The following is a 21,406-nucleotide window of genomic DNA, read 5'->3' on the forward strand; positions in this document are numbered from 1 at the left end:
GTCGATGTTTCGGGCTGAGACCCTCCATCTGGCGGGCTAATTTGCCAATGTAAGTTATCTCTAATATAGACACAGTAGCAGAAGCATATAAGGAGGGAATTGTAGTAACGTACAGCAAAATAAAAAGAAATAACTGGTATTGCTCAACTGGGAGCTGCTGTGGTCCTGATGGGTTAGAAATACAGTACAGCACAGTACAGGCCACTCGACCCACAATATTGTGCTGACTTTTGAACCTACTCTGAAATCAATCTAACTCTCCTCTCCCACATAGCCCTCTATTTTTCTATCATCGATGTGCCTGTCTAAGAGCTCCGCCCCCCCCCCCACACACACACATACACACAGTCTCCAATCACCTGAAATTTATGCTCCCTTGTATTAGTGTTGGGTGGCAGGGTGGAGATAGGTCTCTCCCAAAGGAGGTGTAAGGCACTCCTTCCCTCTGCTAGCCTGCAGGTCACCCTTGGGCAAGGTGTAGCACCTGCTTAGCCCCCTGATCAGGGTCATGTGAAGCCATGGGGGCAGGTGGTGGATGTTCGTATGAGTAGCTGGTGCATATCACAAGTGCTGGTTCTGTGACCACTGACACCAAGCAGACAATCTCTGAAGAGTATTGATAATGGACACTGCCTAGAAGAAGGCAATGACAAACCATTTCTGCAGAAAAATATGCGAAGAACAATCATGATTACAGTCCACATCACAGGACCCGGCACATAATGATGATGATGTATTAGCCATTCCCCCATGGGAAAAAGTTTCTGGCTGTCCACTCTATCTATGCCTCTTACCATCATGTACACCTCTATCAGCTCACTTCTCATCCTTCTTTGCTGCAAAGAGGAAAGCCCTAGCTCACTCAACCTATTTTCATAAGACAGGCTTCCTATGATCTAGCCAATAGCCTTGTAATTCTGCTCTGCGTTGAAAGCCCTCTTATCGTAATACAAGTTCAAAGACCAGTTAGCTCTACACTATACTGCAGAGTTGTGGACACAGCTCAGCACATCATGGAAACTAGCCTCCTCTCCATGAACTCCACCAACACTCCTCACTGCCTCAGTGCAGCCAGCATAATCAACCACCCCACTCACCTCAGACATTTTCTCTTCTCCCCTCTCCCATCACAAAAGATGCAAAAGCCTGAAAGCATGTACCACCAAGCTCAAGAACAGATTCTATCCCACTGTTACCAGACTCCTGAATGGACCTCTGGAATGATAAATTGGCCTCACAATCTACCTTGTTGTCATCTTACACTTTATCATTTCCTTACCTGCATTGCACTTTCTCTGTAGCTTTTGCACTTTATTCTGCATTGTTATTGTTTTCCCTTGTTCTACCTCAATGCACTGTGTAATAATGATCTGTATGAACAGTGTGCAAGACAAGCTTTTCACTTTATCTCCGTACATGTGATAATAATAAACCAATACCAATCATTAACCATAATTAGATCACAGACTGCGTGTAAAAATGTATAGTGATACTATAACAGCTTGGGGCAACGGAATTCCGAGTTCAATTCCAACATCGTCTGTAAGAAAGCTTGTATGTTCTTCCTGTGAGCACATGGGTTCCCACCCCACCGGTGCTCCGGCTTCCTTCCACATTCCAGTTAGCAGGTTAATTGATCGTTGTAAATTGTCCTGAGATTAGACAAGGGTTAAATAGGTGGGTTGCTAGCATCGACCGTTGGGCCGGAAGGGCCTGTTCCACGCTGTACAAACAAACAATCTGCTGGAGGAATTCATCAGGTCATGGAGCATCTGCGTATTATGGCAGCAACTTTATAGAGTTCAAGCAAAATATCTGTCATTTTTTTACAACTGATGTCAGAGGGAAGCATTACATTTCGCAGCTCCCATCGGGCAGGAAGTAGGGAAGCCCGAATTCTAAAACCAGCGTGTTCAGGAACAGTTCAGTACATCTCACAACTACAATCGGGCAGGAGGTACAGAAGCCTGAAGCCTTACACCACCACGTTCAGGAACAGCTACTGTACTTCCCTTCAACCATTCAGTTCTTGAACCAACTGGCAAAACACTATTCACCACAGTTCAGCAACGCTATGACCATGTTAATCACTTTGCACTAAAGCAATTTTTTTGTTCTAATTATAATCTTCCCTGTAAAAATGGTATGTAATTTATATTTCTTTCTTCTGAATGCTCCTTATCTGATGCTTTGTGTCAGTAACGCTGCTGCAAGTGTGTTTTTCACTGCACCTGTGCACACATGTACTTGTGCAGATGAGTCATAAAGCACTACAGCTCAGAAACAAGCCCTTCAGCCCATCTAATCTATGCTGAGCTACTAATCTGCCTAGCCCCATTGACTTGCACTGGGACCACAGCCCTCCATCCAAATGTGCTCATGTACTTAACCAAATTACTCTTAAATGTTGAAATCGAACCGACATCCATCACTTCCACTGGCAGTTCATTCCACACTCTCACTACCATCTGAGTGAAGAAGTCCCTACTCATGAGATAAACTTTGGTCAATTGTTGCACAATTCTTTTTTTTTGCACAAATTCTACTGTATTTCTTTATTTTTCTTTAAATGTCTGCAAGAAAATCAATCTCAAGGTAGTATATGGTAACATAGTCATAGTACAGCACAGAATCAGGCATTTTGGCCCATCTAGTCTGTGCTAAACTATTTAAACTGCCTACTCTATTGAACTACACAGACCATAGCCCTCCCATCCACACACCTATCCAAGCTTTTCTTAAACATTGAAATCGAGCTTGCATGCGCCACTTGTGTTGGCAGCTCCTTCGACACTCTCAACCCCCTCCAGGTGAACAAGTTTCCCCTCATGTTCCCTTAAACTTCTCACCTTTCACCCTCAACCCATGACCTCTGGTTGAAATCACACCCAGGCTTAGTGGAAAAAGCCTGTTTGCATTAACCCTATATATACTTATCATTTTGCATATGTACATACACACACACATATTGGACTTTGAATTTGAATAAATTTGAATTTTGACTTTGGAGAAAAAGGCCCTTCCTGTCCATCAAACACCCACTTATACTGAACCTACCTACACTAATGTCATATTTAATTCTCCCTACATCCTCACCAAATTCACCCATCCGAGATTCTTCCACTCACTGACTAACTAGAACAATTCACAGTGGTCAATTAACCTACTTTCCTCCAACACCTTTGGGGCATGAGAGGAAATCAGAATAGCTGGAGGTTAGCATGCAAATTCCAAACTGATATCATCGAGGTCAGAACTGAACACAGGTCTCTGGTGCCATTAAGTACTTTTACACGGAGCACTGCCACAAGAAAATACATCCATCATCAAGGACCCCCCACCGTCCAGGCCGTGCTCTCTTCTCTCTACTACCATCAGGCAGGACGTACAGCAGCTTTAGGTCCCACACCACCAGGTTCAGGGATAATTATTACCCTGCAACCATTAGGCTCCTGAACTGCTGAGGACAAGCTCATTCACCTCGACTCTGAAATGATTCCACAATCTACGTTCAGGGACTCTACAACTCATGTTCTCAGTATTATTTTTAAAAATTTGCACAAGTTGTCTTCTTTTGCATGTTGATTATTTGTCAGGCTTTGTTTATGTATAGTTTTTCATAAGTTCTGTTATATTTCTTTATTTTCCTTAAATGCCTGCAAGAAAATTAATCTGAAGGTATATATGGTGACATACGTATACTTTGATAATAAACTTACTTTGATTTTTGATTGAACCCAGGTCTCTGGTGCTGAAAGCTAACTGCAGAATGAAAAATGAATCTCAGGGTTGTATATAGAGACATATATGTACTCCGATAACAAATTTACTTTGAACTGCATCACTGGGCCAAAATCTATTTAAAAAACTCAATGTTCCTTAAAATTAATATTTACAATCAGTTGGATATAAATGACTTCTATGGAAAATACCACGATTGCTGCCTCAGCAAGCTACAGAGGGTTAAGACTCCAAATGACTCAAATCTTAAAACACTGCCAAACATTCTGTGGTTTTGAATTCACTCTTGTCAAATATTAGGCAAAATCTAATCTGCCCATTCACGAGTGAGATCTGCTGCAATAGCAATATACATTTACATGCATCCTTAACAATTAATGTTAAATGTTAATTTCAAAGCAGAGATATCAAACCAGTTGACACCAAATGCATACGAGGATATTAGTACAGGGGACTAAAACATCACAAGCTTTCATTTTAAGCACAAGAGATTCTGCAGATGCTGGAAATTCAGAGCAACACAAAAAGTGCTGGAGGAACTCAGCAGCTCAGGCAGCATCTATGAAGGGGAATAAACTGTCTAGGCTTAGGGCCAAAATGTTGACTCTTTAGTCCCCTCCAGAGATGTTGCCTGACCTGCTGAATTCCTCTTTGGTTTTAAATTATCCCTCCATGGAGAGAGTGGAATACAAAATGTAAGTCAAGGAACCTAAAAGCATAACCGCCAACGGCGGTGAGATTGCAATCAAGAATATCTCATCTACAAGGGAGCAGGACAATTGGGGATGAAAGTCATTGCCTCTCTGTGCAGACATACAGAGTACAAGACCAGAGAGAGAAATAAAAATAACAGACTGCAAGAAAAATGGGGTTTGGATTACCGGGTGAGTGACAGAATTAGGAGGGAATGCAGGCAATCAGAGGTGGGAAAGAGCTCCTGGAATGGAAGGGGAGCATGGATGGAGCTCAGTGAAGAATGGAATGCAAGTTGGGAATAAGGGAGACCCAGTAATTGGAGCGGTGTAACAGGTAGTGAGAAAATGAAGCACTGGTGATTTAACACCAGAGGAATTCAGCAGGTCATCTCTGGAGGGAAGTAACAGTCAACATCCTGACCCTAAGCCTAATGAGGGAGATAGAGGGAATGCTGTAACAAGAGGGAATGCTGGTGATTGGGAGCAGAGGGAGGGAGCGCAGGCGGTTGGAATGGGAGGGAGAGCAGGTGATCGCAATGGAGGGAGGGAGCGCGGGTGATCTCAACGAAGGGAGGAAGGGAGCACGGGCGATCGGGATGGGAGTGAGTGAGGAAGGGAGGGCAGGTGATCCGGACAGGAGGGAGGGCGGATGATCCGGACGGGAGGGAGCGCGGGTGGTCGGGAGGGGAGGGAGCGCGGGTGGCCGGGAGGGAGAGTGATCGGGAGGGGAGGGAGGGAGGGAGCGCGGGTGATCGGGACTGGAGGGAGGGAGGGAGCGTGGGTGATTGGGATAGGAGAGAGGGAGGGAGGGTGGGTGATCGGGATAGGAGAGAGGGAGGGAGGGTGGGTGATCGGGACAGGAGGGAGGGAGGGTGCTCGGGACAGGAGGGAGAGAGGGAGCGCGGGTGATCGGGATGGTAGGGAGGGAGGGCGGTGATCGGGAGGGGAGGGAAGGAGAGTGGGTGATTGGGAAGGGAGGGAGCACCAGTGATTAGGATGGGAGGGAGCTCTGGTCAGGGGGAGGGAGGGAGAGAGGGTGCGCCAGTGATCAGGAGTGGAGAAAGGGAGCGCTGGTTATTGAGACCGGAGGGTAGGGAGGGAGAGCAGGTGATTGGGAGTGGAGGGAGCGCCAGTGATCAGGACTGGGAAGGGAGCACAAGTGATTCAGGAAGGAGCCCCGTCAGGGGGAGGGAGGGAGCGCTGGTGATCAGGAGGGGAGGAAGGAATCCCCGGTGATCAAACCAAGAGAGAGGGTGCGCCAGTGGTACGAGAGGGAGGAAGCATCGGTTGTGGGAAGGAGAGGGAGGGAGCGCGCGTGGGCGATCCGGGAGGGAGCCCCCGTCAGAAGGAGCGCGGGCGATCCGGGATGGAGCTCCCGTCAGAGGGAGCGCGGGCGATCCGGGATGGAGCTCCCGTCAGAGGGGAGGGAGGGAACGCGAGTGATCCGAGACGCACCTCCGGTCAGCGGGGAGGGAGGGAGCGCCGGTAACCGGGGAGAAAGCGCGCCCCGGTGCGCAAAGCTGCTGCCCGGAGGTAGGCAGCGGTACTCACAGGGTGAGGATGACGGGCCGCGATGCGGCTGTCCCCCGGCTGCCCAAACTGGCGCTGTCACCGGCTCCGGTGGCCGTCCCAGCCGTTCCCCCGCCGACCACCGACCGCCGCCACGCAGGGATCCCCTAACCTACTTTCCACTGCTGACGTAACCGCTGACCTGCTTCTGCGCTCCCCACGCCCCAAGGCCAATCACAGCCCGCCCACAGCAACTGACCTATCACTAGCCGGCTTGTCGAGCGCTACAACCAATCGGAAGTTACCATTTCGTGAGGACTGCGCCAATCACACACCAGTACTTGCCGAAGGCGGGCTAAACATTCGCCTATCAAAATGCTAATGGCGGTGCCGTCCTCTAATAGGTGAGCGGGGAGATAAGGCTGCTTTGTGATTGGGTAGGGTTACGGGCGCTTGGGCTCTGGTTGCTGGGGCAACGGGGTACAACGCCCGGCTTTTCAGCGTGGTGGAAGCTCCGGACGTGGTTGTGGGCGGCAGGAGATGTCGGCTGAGTGTCCTGTGGGTTCTCAATGAGGCGCTCCCTTCGAACCACACCTCCCACAGTGTGACCTTCTCTCAATACTGCCCCTTTCACGGCGGGTCCCCCTCAGTACTGCCCATCGCACAGTGCAGTGCTCTCTCTGTACCCCTTCCTCAGCCCCATCCACCATGCACGGCTCCCCCTGCACCACTTCTATCACTTCTATCCCCTCAATCCCACCCCTCCCTTAGTACTGCTTCTCTGACAGGATGGTTGGCTTGCTTCAGTTTTCATAGAGGGTCTGGAAGTAATCCCAGCAATAGCCGTATTTGTTTCCCATGATGGGGGAGTCTAGTACGAGAGGGCATGACTTAAGGATTGAAGGGCGCCCATTCAGAACAGAAATGCGAAGAAATTTTTTTGGCCAGAGGGTGAATCTATGGAATTTGTTGCCACGGGCAGCAGTGGAGGCCAAGTCATTGGGTGTATTTAAGGCAGAGATTGATAGGTATCTGAGTAGCCAGGGCATCAAAGTTATGGTGAGAAGGCAGGGGAATGGAACTAAATGGGAGAATGGATCAGCTCGTGATAAAATGGCGGAGCAGACTTGATGGCCAAATGGCCAACTTCTGCTCCTTTGTCTTATGGTCTATTTGGCAATTTGGGGGGATATAAGAACCCAGAAACATTAAAGAGGCTAGAGAAGAAGAAATCTGATAGGAGAGGAGTGCGGACCATGGGAGAAAAGGAAGGAGGAGGGTCACCGGGGGAGGGGGAAATTGCTGGAAGTTGGAGAAATCAATATTTATGCCATCAGGTTGGAACCAAACCAGAAGGAATATTAGGTTGGTACAGTACCAAGGAAATTGTAGATGCTGTGGGATCGCCTATGAATGAAGAATCTGAGCATAATCATTTATAAAGGTTATTTTCTGGCTCAACTCCATTTTCCTCTTAAATTTTCAGAAATTTCTCAACCTCTGGTTTTAATGAACATAATGACTGATCCTCCACGCCCATCCTGAATGGAGAATACAAGAGATTTCCCATCCTCTGCATGAAGAATTCTCTCCTCAAGCTTCACCGCAGTTTCTTTACATTTTTAAGCTCAAATGAATGAACATCTAGACTTCCTGTTTCCAATCATAGATGTGACCATAAACGGTACTGAAATAGCTATTTTACTATTTACTATGTCAAACATGGTGTTGATAAATTGGTTTATTATTATCATATGTACAGTACTATGGTACGTACAATGGAAAACTTGGTCTTGTGTGCCATCCATACAGATCATTTCATTACATCAGTGCATTGAGGTAGAGGGGAAAAGAATAAAAGAATGCAAAATTAAAGGCCACAGTTGTAGAGAAAGTACAATGCAGGCAGAAGATAAAGTGCAAGGCCATGATGAAGTAGATTGTGAGTTCAAGTGAGTCATCACCAGGTTCAGGAACAGTTATTACCCCTCAACCATCAGGCACTTGAACCATTCAGGATAACTTCACTCAACTTCACTTGCTCATCACTGAACTGTTCTCACAACCAACAGACTCACTTTCAAGGGTTCGTCATCTCATGTTCTTGACATTTATTGCTTATTTATTTATTTGTTAGTGTTTTATTTTTCTCTTCAGCACTCTCATGGAGAAGGATAGAATCAGAGAGAACAGGAAAATTTTTAATTGGGGAAGGGCAAATTATGAGGCTATAAGGCTGGAACTTGCGGGTGTGAATTGGGATGATGTTTTTGCAGGAAAATGTACTATGGACATGTGGTCGATGTTTAGAGATCTCTGGCGGGATGTTAGGGATAAATATGTCCTGGTGAGGAAGATAAAGAATGGTAGGGTGAAGGAACCATGGGTGACAAGTGAGGTGGAAAATCTAGTCAGGTGGAAGAAGGCAGCATACATGAGGTTTAGGAAGCAAGGATCAGATGGGTCTATTGAGGAATATAGGGTAACAAGAAAGGAGCTTAAGAAGGGGCTGAAAAGAGCAAGAAAGGGGCATGAGAAGGCCTTGGCGAGTAGGGTAAAGGAAAACCCCAAGGCATTCTTCAATTATGTGAAGAACAAAAGGATGACTGGAGTGAAGGTAGGACCGATTAGAGATAAAGGTGGGAAGATGTGCCTGGAGGCTGTGGAAGTGAGCGAGGTCCTCAATGAATACTTCTCTTCGGTATTTACCAATAAGAGGGAACTTGATGATGGTGAAGACAATATGAGTGAGGTTGATGTTCTGGAGCATGCTGATATTAAGGGAGAGGAGGTGCTGGAGTTATTAAAATGCATTAGGACGGGTAAGTCCCCGGGGCCTGACAGAATATTCCCCAGGCTGCTCCACAAGGTGAGGGAAGAGATTGCTGAGCCTCTGGCTAGGATCTTTATGTCCTCGTTGTCCACGAGAATGGTACCGGAGGATTGGAAGGAGGCAAATGTTGTCCCCTTGTTCAGAAAAGGTAGTAGGGATAGTCTGGGTAATTATAGACCTGTAAGCCTTACGTCTGTGGTGGGAAAGCTGTTGGAAAAGATTCCTAGAGATAGGATCTATGGGCATTTAGAGAATCATGGTCTGATCAGGGACAGTCAGCATAGCCTTGTGAAGGGCAGATCGTGTCTAACAAGCCTGATAGAGTTCTTTGAGGAGGTGACCAGGCATATAGATGAGGGTAGTGCAGTGGATGTGATCTGTATGGATTTTAGTAAGGCGTTTGACAAGGTTCCACACTATAGGCTTATTCAGAAAGTCAGAAGGCATGGGATCCAGGGAAGTTTGGCCAGGTGGATTCAGAATTGGCTTGTCTGCAGAAGGCAGAGGGTGGTGGTGGAGGGAGTACATTCAGATTGGAGGATTGTGACTAGTGGTGTCCCACAAGGATCTGTTCTGGAACCTCTACTTTTCGTGATTTTTATTAACGACCTGGATGTGAGGGTAGAAGGGTGGGTTGGCAAGTTTGCAGACAACACAAAGGTTGGTGGTGTTGTAGATAGTGTAGAGGATTGTCAAAGATTGCAGAGAGACATTGATAGGTTGCAGAAGTGGGCTGAGAAGAGGCAGATGGAATTCAACCCAGAGAAGTATGAGGTGGTACACTTTGGAAGGACAAACTCCAAGGCAGAGTACAAAGTAAATGGCAGGATACTTGGTAGTGTGGAGGAGCAGAGGGATCTGTGGGTACATGTCCACAGATCCCTGAAAGTTGTCTCACAGGTAGATAGGGTAGGTTTTTTTTAGATTATGAGAACACTCAGTCTTCTATTATTGTCATTTAGAAGCTTATGGGGTGTTAGCTTTCATAAGTCGAGGGATAGAGTTTGAGTCATGATGTAATGATGCAGCTCTATAAAACTCTGGTTAGGCCACACTTGGAGTACTGTGTCCAGATCTGGTTGCCTCACCATAGGAAGGATGTGGAATCATTGGAAAGGGTACAGAGGAGATTTACCAGGATGCTGCCAGGTTTAGAGAATATGGATTATGATCAGAGATGAAGGGAGCTAGGGCTTTACTCTTTGGAGAGAAGGAGGATGAGAGGAGGCATGATAGAGGTATACAAGATATTAAGAGGAATAGATAGAGTGGATCACCAGCGTCTCTTCCCCAGGGCACCACTGCTCAATACAAGAGGACATGGCTTTAAGGTAAGGGGTGGGAAGTCCAAGGGGGATATAAGAGGAAGGTTTTTTACTCAGAGAGTGGTTGGTGCGTGGAATACACTGCCTGAGTCAGTGGTGGAGGCAGATACACTGGTGAAATTTAAGAGACTACTAGACAGGTATATGGAGGCATTTAAGGTGGGGGCTTATATGGGAGGCAAGGTTTGAGGGTCGGCACAACATAGTGGGCCGAAGGGCCTGTACTGTGCTGTACTATTCTATGTTCTATGTTCTGTTTTCTTTTCTATTTGCTCAGTTTGGTGTCTTTTACACTTTGGTTGCTTGCCCGTCCTGTCGCGTGTGGTCTTTCTTTGATTCTATTGTGTTTCTTAGATTTGCTGTGAATGCCCACAAGAAAATAAATCTCAGCGTTGGATATGGTGAAATACATCTACTTTCATAAGAAGTTTACATTGAACTTCAGGAAACTATTTAACAGTGGGTTAGAAGCTGTACTTGAGCCTAGTATTACGTGCATCCAGACTGTTGTACCTTCTGCATGATGGGAGAGGGGAGAAGAAAGAACATCCATTGTGGGTGGGGTCTTTGAATATGTTGTCTGATTTACTGAGGCCGCGAGAAGCACAGAGTCCATTGGAATGCGGCTGCTGGTTTCCATGGTGTACAGTACTGATTTGTACATCCTCATGAGTCTGTGGTATTTGGCATGGCATCTAAAACTTTGACAAACTTCTGTAGATATGTATTGAGTGGCTGTAATACAGCCTGGTATAGAAACACCAATGTCTTTGAGTGGAAAAACCTACAAAAAGTAGTGAATTCGGTCCAGTACATCATGGGTAAAACCCTCCAAACCATTGAGCACATCTACATGAAATGTTGTCATAGAAAAGCGGCATTCACCATCAGAGATCCCCACCATCTAGGCATGCTCTCTTCTCAGTACTGCCATCAGGTAGAAGGTATAAGAGCCCCAGGTTCAAAATCAGTTACTGCCCTTCAACCATCAGGCTCTTGAACAAAAGCGGATAACTACACTCACTTGCCCCATCATTGAGATGTTTCTCACAACCAAGTATCTCATGTTATCTCATTAGCTCATGTTCTCATTATTTATTGCTATTTATTTATATTTGGATTTGCACAGTTTGTTTTCATCTGCAGTCAGGTTGATCTTTCATTGAGCAACACACACAAAATGCTGGCGAAGCTCAGCAAGCCAGGCAGCATCTATGGAACAGTCAACGTTTCTGGCCAAAACATTCTGTGTGGAGCTCGTATTTCTAGCATCTGCAGATCTTCTCTTGTTTGTGATCTTTCATTTATCTTGTTATCACTACTGTTCTATAGATTAACTGAGCATGCCCACAGGAAAATGAATTTCAGGGTTGTATATGGTGATATATATGTACTTTGATAATAAAATTTAATTTGACTTTGTCCACAAGTCTCTGCAGTTTCTTGTGGTCATGGGCAGAGGAGTTGTCATATCAAGCTGTGACGCATCTAAGTAGGAAAGCTGTTGTTCTAGCTGACCTAATTAGTATGTTTGCTGTGGTACTGACATTGCAGTAGTGTCACCTGGTAGCTCATTTCGAAGCCATGGACAGTTTCTGTAGTAAAAGACGCTGAATGAAAACAGTTAAGCTTATAATTCCTTTCGTCCAGCTTCCCTGGAAGTTAATATTTGTCAGAGTGTTTTAAGAGGATATAAATGCCAGCCCACGAAATACCCAGTGGCCACTTTATTAGGTACAATTGTACACCTGCTCATTAATGCAAATATCTAATTAGCCAATCATATGGCAGCATGCAGACATGGTCAAGAGGTTCAGTTGTTGTTCAGACCGAACATCAAATGATCTCGGAAACTGTTGATCTCCTGGGATTTTCACACACCAACAGTTTCTAGAGTGTACAGAGAATGGTACAAAAAAAACAAAAAACATCCAGTGAGCAGCAGTTCTGTGGGTGAAAACAGCCTGTTAATGAGAGAGGTCAGAGGAGAATGGCCAGACTGGTTCAAGCTGACATGAAGGCAGCAGTAACTTAATTAATCACATGTTACAACAGTAGTATGCAGAAGAGCATCTCTGAATGCACAACACATCAATCTTTGATGTCGATGGGCTTCAGTATAGAAAATGACAAACATACTGCACACTCACTGGCCACTTTATTAGGTACAGGAATTAATAAAGTGGTCACTGAGTGCATGCCTTAAGATTTATAGAGAGCAATGTGGTGTCACAAAGGACATATTAAATTCAACAAAGTGTTCATTAACCAAGGGGCAGGCAAATTTATTTGGCTGACCACCTGGAACATGCCCAAGTAGGTGCAGAATCAGGTTTATTATCACCGGCATGTGTCGTGAAAATTTGATTCTGACCCCAAGGGAAAATCCAGAGCTGGAGTCCCTAACTTAAGTTTAACACTGACTGGCAACTGCTGCGACACCACTGATGTCATGTTTTGGTCTCTGCTGTTCCTTTGTATTCCTCAGCTGCAGGGAGAGGGGGAGCTTGCTACATGGGCAACAGCTTGCTCTCCATACCGTACTGCCCCGGCTTGTGTATCATATAGATAGCTGGGATGCAACATCCATTGAGGGACCTCAATCAATTCATAGTAATTTTGTCTTTGCACTGAATACCAGCCACAAAGTAACACACTTCATGTTGTGTAAGTCATTGATATAAACCTGATTCTGATTTCAATGCTGAAATTGATAGATTAACTCTTCTCCGGCTTCCAGCCGGGTTCAAGTGTCAAGGATAGATAGATTTATGAAGTTGGCAGAGGTTGTCATTGAAACATCAGTTAAAATTGATACCTGGACCTGCTGGAAGCCTGAAAAGAGTTTATGTGTCATATATGCTGGAAAAGCACTAGATCCTCTTTCTGACAGTGATAGATTAATTACAGGGATATTGTGCTCACTGTATGAAAGAATAGAAAACATTCCCCATTTGCAAGTATGAATAAATGAGAAGATGGGAATTTATGTCGTAGGCTAGGGTTAATGGGGTGAATTATGGGATTAGGCTGCCCATATCTTTTGTTTCATCTAAAACGACCGGCAGTGGCAGAGTCATAAAGATAAGAAATTCTGCAGTTGCTGGAAATCGAGAGCAATAACAGGAACTCAGCATGTCAGGGAGTGTCTATGGAGGGGAATGAACAGTCAACGTTTTGGGCCAAGACCCTTCATCAGGACTAGAAATAAAGGGGGAAGAAGCCAAAATAAAAAGGTGGGGGGAGGGGAAGCAGGATAGCCAGAGGGCGATAGGTGAAGCCAAGTGGGAAGAAAAGAGCCAGAGAGGAAGGAATCTGATAGGAGAGGAGCATTGACCATAGGAGAAAGAGAAAGAGGAGGGGACCCAGGGGAAGGTGATAGGCAGGTGAGAAGAGGTCAGAGGCCAGCAGGGGGAAGAGAAGAAGAGCGGAGGGGAAGGAAACTTTTTTTACTGGAAGGAGAAATTGATATTCAAGCCATCAGGTTGGAGGCTACTGAGACGGAATATAAAGTATTGCTCTTCCATCCTGATATAATCCTCAGTACAGTTTTTCCCTGAATCTAAGTTCATCACTGAAACCCACCAACCTATTGAGGTGCTGAAACATGACACAGGTGATGCATCTGGATAACACACACAAAACGCTGGTGGAACACAGCAGGCCAGGCAGCATCTATAGGAAGAAGTACAGTCCTGATGAAGGGTCTTGACCCGAAACGTCGACTGTGCCTCTTCCTATAGATGCTGCCTGGCCTGCTGTGTTCCACCAGCACTTTGTGTGTGTTGCTTGAAATTCCAGCATCTGCAGATTTTCTCATGTATTCATCTAGATATGATGTTTTCTACGGTGTGATGATAAAAAATAGTAAGTATATCAGTTAGCCTCCTGAGAATGGAAAGGTGCTGATAAGCTTTCTTGGCTGTGATAGCTACAGTGTCTGGTTGGACCCAGTTAGGCTATTTGTGATGTTCACTCTGCTACCCTGCAGGTCACCCGTGGGCACCTGCTTAAACCAACCCCCCCGCCCCTCCAATCAGGGTCACCTGAAGCCCTGGTAGAGGTGGTGGATGGTTGTTTGAGCAGCTGGTGCATACCACAAGTCCTGGTTATGTGACCACTGAAGCCAGATAGACAATCCCTGAAGAGTATTGATAATGGTTGTGGTCACCCATCTTGTAAAGACACTGCCCAGAAGAACGCAATGGCAAGCCACTTCTGTAGAAATATTTGCCAAAAACAATCACAGTCTCCATGACTGCCCATGTGATACAACATGGCACATAAGGAAGATAACGATGACTCCTAGGAACCTAGCTCTCAATCCTCTGAACTATAGCCCCATTGATGTAAACAAGAACATGTGTATCCCTTCCCTCTTCCAGTGGCCAACGACCAGCTCTTTTGTTTTGCTGACAGAAAGGGTAAAGGTTATTGTCAAGACATGATGTCACTCAGCTCCCTATATCCTACCTGTATTCCTGGTCTTGGTCATACTTGTTCCTTTAACCCAACAGCTGGGGTGTCCTGTGTATCTCTTGCAAAAGGTAATAAAGGAAGGATGTCATAGATGTTTGTTTTTTGACCTCAGTGTTTTTTAGAATATCCTTGTTAAGTACCATTCCCAACAAGGAACGGGCTCCCAAAGTAGATGTTGCAGGTATAGTAACAATATTTAAAAGACATTTGGACAAGTACAAGAAAAGGTCCAGAGAGATATAGGGCAAACGTGAGCAAATAGTGCTGGCTTAGGTGGGTATCTTGGTTGGCAAAGACGTGTTGGACCAAAAGGTCTGTTTGGTGCTGTATCACAATACAAAAAGCCGGAATAAGAAGAGTGCTGATATCAATCAGAGAATGCTGACTGGAATTTCTGTGACATGTACTGAGGAGAGGGAAGCCCGAACATCTTGCGGTGATGGGAAAAATTGAGGGAAGAAGCAGGGGATCCTGGCGGGAAGTAATAGGCAGGTGAGAAGAAGTGAAGGATCAGAGTGGGAAATAGAGGGGGGGGTTTGGTAAAATTTGTTCACTGGAAGGAGAAATTGATATTCATGCCATCAGGTTGAGGGTATCCAGAAGGAATATAAGGTGTTGCTCCTCCACCCTGAGGGCACCTTCATCTTAGCAGAAGAGGAGGCTGTGGATCGACATGTCATATTCAGCATCTACAGACTTTCTTGTGTAGATGTAGCACAATTGTTTGCACTCAGAGATGCATGAAATGCATTAATTTTATACGGAAAGCCAACAAAAAGTGGTGGATGCAGTCCAGTCCATCACAGGAAAAGTCCTCCTTACCATTAAGCACATCTGCAAGGAGCGCTGGCACATGAAAGCAACATCAAGTATCAAGGGCTCTCGCCATCTAGGCCATGCTCTCTTCTTGCTGCTGCTGTTAGGAAAGAGGTACAGGAACCTTAGGTCCCATACCACCAGGTTCAGGAACAGTTATTACCCTTCAACCATCAGGCTCCTGACCAGTGTGGATAACCTCACTCATTTCAACACTGAACTGATCACTGAAAACCTGTGGACTCACTTTCAAGGACTCTACAGCTCATCTTTCCTGTATTATGTATTTATTTATTCATCATTTTTTTGGGGTTTGCACATTTTGTCTTCTTTTGCACATTGGTCGCTTCTCAGTCTTTGTGTGTAGTTTTTCATTGATTCTATTGTATTTCAATATTCCACTGTGAATGCCTGCAAGAAAATGAAATCAGGTTTGCAAATGGTGACACATATGTACTTTGATAATAAATTTACTTTGAATTTTGAAGTTGGTGTTAAATGGATAATATATATTCAAAAGCAGGGGTCCCAACTTGGGGTACATGGACCCCTTGGTTAATGGTACGGGTCCTTGACATAAAAAAAGGTTGTGAAATCCTGCTGTAAGATAATGTAGAAGACTGTTATACAGAATGGTTTGATTGATGAGTATATCTGAACAGAACATCCATTGTCTCATGCACACTACCTCACCACACTCAAAATGCTGGGGGAGTTCAGCAGATCAGGCAGCATCCATGGGATGGAATAAACAATCAACATTTCAACCTATATTCACAATATTCCATCTGGATAGCCTCTAACCTGATGGCATGAATATCACTTTCTCCTTCCAGTAACAAATTCCACCCCCCTCTATTTCCCACTTTGACATTCTACCTATTCTCACCTGCTTATCACCCACCCCTGGGTGCCCTCCTCTTTCCTTTCTCCCATGATCCACTCTCCTATCCTATCAGATTCCTCCTTCACCGCAGATTTTTCTCATCAATGGGTCATAGATGCTGGCTATGTACAACTTCTACTATCTTAAATCATGAGTAAAACTGCAGGTAACTACAACTGCTCCACCACAGGAGTATACCATTAAGAATGAATGTGGAATATAGGAAATAATTTAGAAGCAGAATTAGGAACACCTTCACAGTTTTAGTCAAATCATATGCCATTATTGATGAAGAGCCAGCATCTGTAGATTTTCTTCCAACTGTTTATTCCTGTCCTGAGACCTGCTGAGTTCCTCCAGCACTTTGAATCAGAAAGAGGTTTACTGACATATCACTGACATATGTTGTTCTGTGGCAGCAGTACAGTGCAATACATATAAATACTATATGTTACAATAAGAAATACATAAAAAAAGAGCAAAATAGTGGGTTTGTGGATTGTTCGGAAATCTGATGGCAGAGGGGAAGCTGTTCCTAAAACATTGAGTATGGTTCCTCAGGCTCCTGTACCTTCTCCCTGATGGTAGCACTGAGAAGAGGGGTATGGCCTGGGTGATGGGGGTCCTTACTGATGGATGCCACCTTTCTGAGGGATTGCCTGTTCATGATTTCCTTGATGGTGGGGGGGGGGGGGCTAGTGCCCTTGATGGAGCTGGCTGAGTTTACACCCTTCTGCTGCTTTTTGACATCGAGTGCAAAGTTTTTGTGGGTTGCTGAAGATTTCCAGCATCTGCAGAAATGCTTGTGTTTATGTTATTGTCCAATGTGTATTATTTACAGTAGCTACAAACAAAATAGTGTTTTATAGCTTAAAGATTCAACCACAGTATTATTTCTTGTCAGTCACTTTCCTGTACAGACATTCCTGTGCCCAATGTCACAGTATGGACATAATATCAAAGTACAGCACTAAGCAGTATTGCACCCCTATTGTACTGTCTCAGTACTTTAATATTTGTCTGCTGTAGCACTTTTTATTCGCAGTTATTTTGTAAATAACACTATTCTTTGTATTTCTGGTTGGATGTGAACTGCATTTCATTGGCTTTGTATCTGTACTTAGCACAATGACAATAAAGTTGAATCTAATCTAATCTAATAAACTATCTGATTAGTTATTGTTTTCTTTACCTTATTATGTTTTTTTGTTTTACATTTATTCCAGAGTACAATTTTTTCTTTTGCCTTTACACTTGTGTACTGGACATGACAATTTTGAATCTTAATGACAATGACTAATAAAAATAACATTTTATGTAACACACATCAAAGTTGCTGCTGAACGCAGCAGGCCAAGCAGCATCTGTAGGAAGAGGTGCAGTCGACGTTTCAGGCCAAGACCCTTCGTCAGGACTAACTGAAGGAAGAGTGAGTAAGGGATTTGAAATTCCACATCCCATTCCCATTCTGACATGTCTATCCACGGCCTCCTCTACTGTAAAGATGAAGCCACACTCAGGTTGGAGGAACAACACCTTATATTCCGTCTGGGTAGCCTCCAACCTGATGGCATGAACATCGACTTCTCTAACTTCCACTAAGGCCCCACCTCCCCCTCGTACCCCATCTGTTACTCATTTTTATGCACACATTCTTTCTCTCACTCTCCTTTTTCTCCCTCTGTCCCTCTGAATATACCTCTTGCCTATCCTCTGGGTACCCCCCCCCTGTCTTTCTTCCCGGACCTCCTGTCTCATGATCCTCTCGTATCCCTTTTGCCTATCACCTGTCCAGCTCTTAGCTCCATCCCTCCCCCTCCTGTCTTCCCCTATCATTTTGGATCTCCCCCTCCCCCTCCAACTTTCAAATCCCTTACTCACTCTTCCTTCAGTTAGTCCTGACGAAGGGTCTTGGCCTGAAACGTCGACTGCACCTCTTCCTACAGATGCTGCTTGGCCTGCTGCGTTCACCAGCAACTTTGATGTGTGTTGCTTGAATTTCCAGCATCTGCAGAATTCCTGTTGTTTGCGTATAACATTTTATGTGCCGTGTTGTATGACATGGGCAATCACGGTGACCGTGAATGTTCTTGGCAAAGAAGTGGTTTACCATTGCCATCTTCTGGGCAGTGTCTTTACAAGACAGGTGACCCCAACCATTATCAATACTCTTCAGAGATTGTCTGCCTGGCATCAGTGGTCACATAACCAGGACTTGTGGTTTTCGTCCACCACCTGCTCCCATGGCTTCACTTGACCCTGATCAGGGGGATAAGCAGGTGCCACACCTTGCCCAAGGGTGACTGCAGGCTGGCGGAGGGAAGGAGCGCCTTACACCTCCTTTGGTAGAGACGTGTCTCCATCCTGCCACCCTACTTTAACAGTAAATACTATAAATAATTATTTTTAAAATTAAAATTTCAAGTTATTTTATGATTGCCATGACACTGCAGTGGAAATATGATTTTACATTATTAGATAATCGTAAATATCTTCTGCTTTACACGGTATTTAAATAATTTCTCCTGATATTTGTAATCAGATTGCGTGCATAGCTTTATTGTCCTTACTGGTCAACAGCAACGCTCATCCAGCTGGCGGCCTCGAGGGATATAAAATGATTGAAAACCGGTGGGAATCACTGAAAGAACTTGTGTGGAAAACCCAGGGCGAGGAAGGGGAAAAGTTTTCAAACGCAGAGATTTGAAGGCTGAATCGACCTTTGTTTTGGGAAAACAACGTCGGCCAATCGGCAGAGAGGAGAGAAGCCATTGGTCCGCCGGTCACCGACCAATGGCCACTCCCGACGGGGCGCGTCCGGAGGCGGCGCCAGATTCGAATGTTCCTTTAATTTGACTGAGGCAGCGGTTCCGGAAAGATCTTCGCGTTACTTCGGCCGGGGAGAGACCGTACCGGCGGCTGCCGAACATGGACAGCTGCCCGTCTGGGAAGCGCTGTGTCCTCGGCTTCGATGAGTTCGGATTCGCCGTGTTCCGGAGACACTGTCACAGGTGGAAACGGCAGCACCGCAGCCATGATTACAGGTGAGTCCTGACACGGCCCACTGAACAAACCCAGACCAGAGGTCACGCTGAAAAATCGCACCATTATTCAACTAGAGATAACGAACGCATCAATAACCAGTCCAAAATCTCTCAACTAACGGGACCATCAATAAACCAGACCCAAACCAGGGAAAATCCACTCACTCAACAAAACTAGAACTTGAATAAATCAGACCAACACACCTGCCAGCTCTTGCTCTACCTTTCCCTCCCCTCCACCTTCTTATGCTGTCCCCATCCCCATCCTCCAATCCAGGTGAAGGGTCTCTAGATTGTCTGTTTCCTGTCATGGATGCTGGCAGGCTAACTGAGTTCCTCTGGTGTTTTATGTATTGCAACTAACCAGATAGTCAATTGATCAGAGAAAATCCACTCAATAGACCTTTATTATCAATAAAACACATAGTTAGTAAACTAGAGGAACCCACACTCTCATTAAACCACACTAACTGACTCAATAAGCCATACTGCCATTGAACTACACCAAAACCAATCAATAAACCACAAGACAGAAAGGAATATGTAACATATTCCAAATGAACCTACTTGAAAAGCCTGACCACGAACAATTCGGATTAAAATCAATTCAATAAACTATTCTGTCAATACAGCCGACTGAACCTGTACAATGAATACACTAAGTCATCTTGGGCCTATCTGTTGAGGTGAGAATGACTTGCTTTTACTACATTTCTGACAGGGTTTGAGGGTGAGTGATGAGGCTATGATGTGGTGCACAGATAGGGTAACTTGGGAGTTCTGCCATTTATGTTGGCTCTCTGCATGAAGGAACTTCTAGGTTTACAAACACAAGAAAATCTTCAGATGCTGGAAATCCAGAGCAACGCACACCCAATGCTGAAGGAACTTAAAAGGCCAGGCAGTATCTGTGGAAAAGAATAAATAGTCGACGGTTCAGGCCGAGACCCTTCATCAGGGCTGGTGGTTCTTCATAAAATTATGGAGTTCTACAGCACAGAAATGGGCTCTTTAGCCCAATTCATTGCTGCAAACCTTGATTCCTACCTACACTAATCCCATCAGCCCGCATCCCTTTCCTGCTCGGCAATTTAAGTGTAGGCATTCTGATATGAATATCCACGGATGCCTCTACTGTCAAAATGAGGCCACATTCGGGTTGAGGGAACAACACTTTATATTCCGTCTGGGTAGCCTCCAACCTGATGGCATGAACACTGACTTCTCTAACTTCCGTTAATGCCCCACCTCCCCTCCGTACCGTATCCCTTTTTTTTAATTTATTATCTTTTTTTCTCTTTTTTTTTTTCCTGTCTCTCTCACTATAACTCCTTGCCCATCCTCTGGGCTCCCCTCCCCCTTTCATTCTCCCTAGGCCTCCCATGATCCTTTCCCTTCTCCAGCCATGTATCCCTTTTGCCAATCAACTTTCCAGCTCTTGGCTCCATCCTCCCCCTCCTGTCTTCTCCTATCATTTCGGATCTCCCCCTCCCCCTCCCACTCTTACTATCTCTCTTCTTTCAGTTAGTCCTGACGAAGGGTCTCGGCCTGAAACGTCGACTGTACCTCTTCCTATAGATGCTGCCTGGTCTGCTGCGTTTACCATCATTTTTTATGTGTGTGGCTATTTAAGTACCTGTCTTTTAAACATTGATATCCCAATTGCACAATGTTATAATCAGGTTTATTATCACCATCTGTGAAAAGGACATTTCCTATAGTGGGGAAGTCCAGGAGCAGAGGACACAGCCTTTAGAACAGAGATGAGGAGGAATTTCTTTAGCCAGAAGGTGGTGAATCTGTGGAATTAATTGCCACAGGCAGCTGTGGAGGTTAAGTCACTGGGTAAATTTAAAGTGGAAGTTGATGGGTTCTTGTTTAGTATGGATGTCGAAGGTTATGGGGAGAAGGCAGCAGAATAGCACAGAGGGGGAAAAAATCAGTCATGATGAAATGGCAAAGCACACTTGATGGGCTGAATAGCCTAATTCTGCTCCTATGTCTTATGAACTTATATAATGTAAAGTTTGTTGTTTTGTAGTGGCAGTGAAGTGTAAGAACATAAAATTATTTCAAAT

At 45.0% G+C, this 21,406-nt stretch overlaps 2 protein-coding genes across 6 annotated transcripts in view; one reads left to right on the forward strand and one right to left on the reverse strand.

The window, feature by feature from the left end:
• bmal1a (basic helix-loop-helix ARNT like 1a) overlaps positions 1–6,122 on the reverse strand; it is a 71,481-nt gene extending 65,359 nt beyond the window's left edge. For 4 of the 5 annotated variants that reach the window (XM_072272868.1, XM_072272867.1, XM_072272864.1 and 1 more), the window contains exon 1: positions 5,988–6,122. The gene's annotated coding sequence lies outside the window, so the exon portion shown is untranslated. Of the gene's footprint in view, positions 1–3,719; positions 3,753–5,987 lie in introns of those variants that run through there. The other variant, XM_072272866.1, reaches the window with a different exon arrangement.
• A 13,053-nt stretch (positions 6,123–19,175) lies between these two features.
• LOC140205576 (TBC1 domain family member 12) overlaps positions 19,176–21,406 on the forward strand; it is a 151,824-nt gene continuing 149,593 nt past the window's right edge. The window contains exon 1 of the mRNA XM_072273212.1: positions 19,176–19,328. Within this exon, the coding sequence (XP_072129313.1) occupies positions 19,213–19,328 (116 nt within the window). The 5' untranslated portion in view covers positions 19,176–19,212. The remainder of the gene's footprint in view (positions 19,329–21,406) is intronic.

Source organism: Mobula birostris, chromosome 11 (assembly GCF_030028105.1).
Source record: "Mobula birostris isolate sMobBir1 chromosome 11, sMobBir1.hap1, whole genome shotgun sequence".
NCBI classification, from domain to species: domain Eukaryota; kingdom Metazoa; phylum Chordata; class Chondrichthyes; order Myliobatiformes; family Myliobatidae; genus Mobula; species Mobula birostris.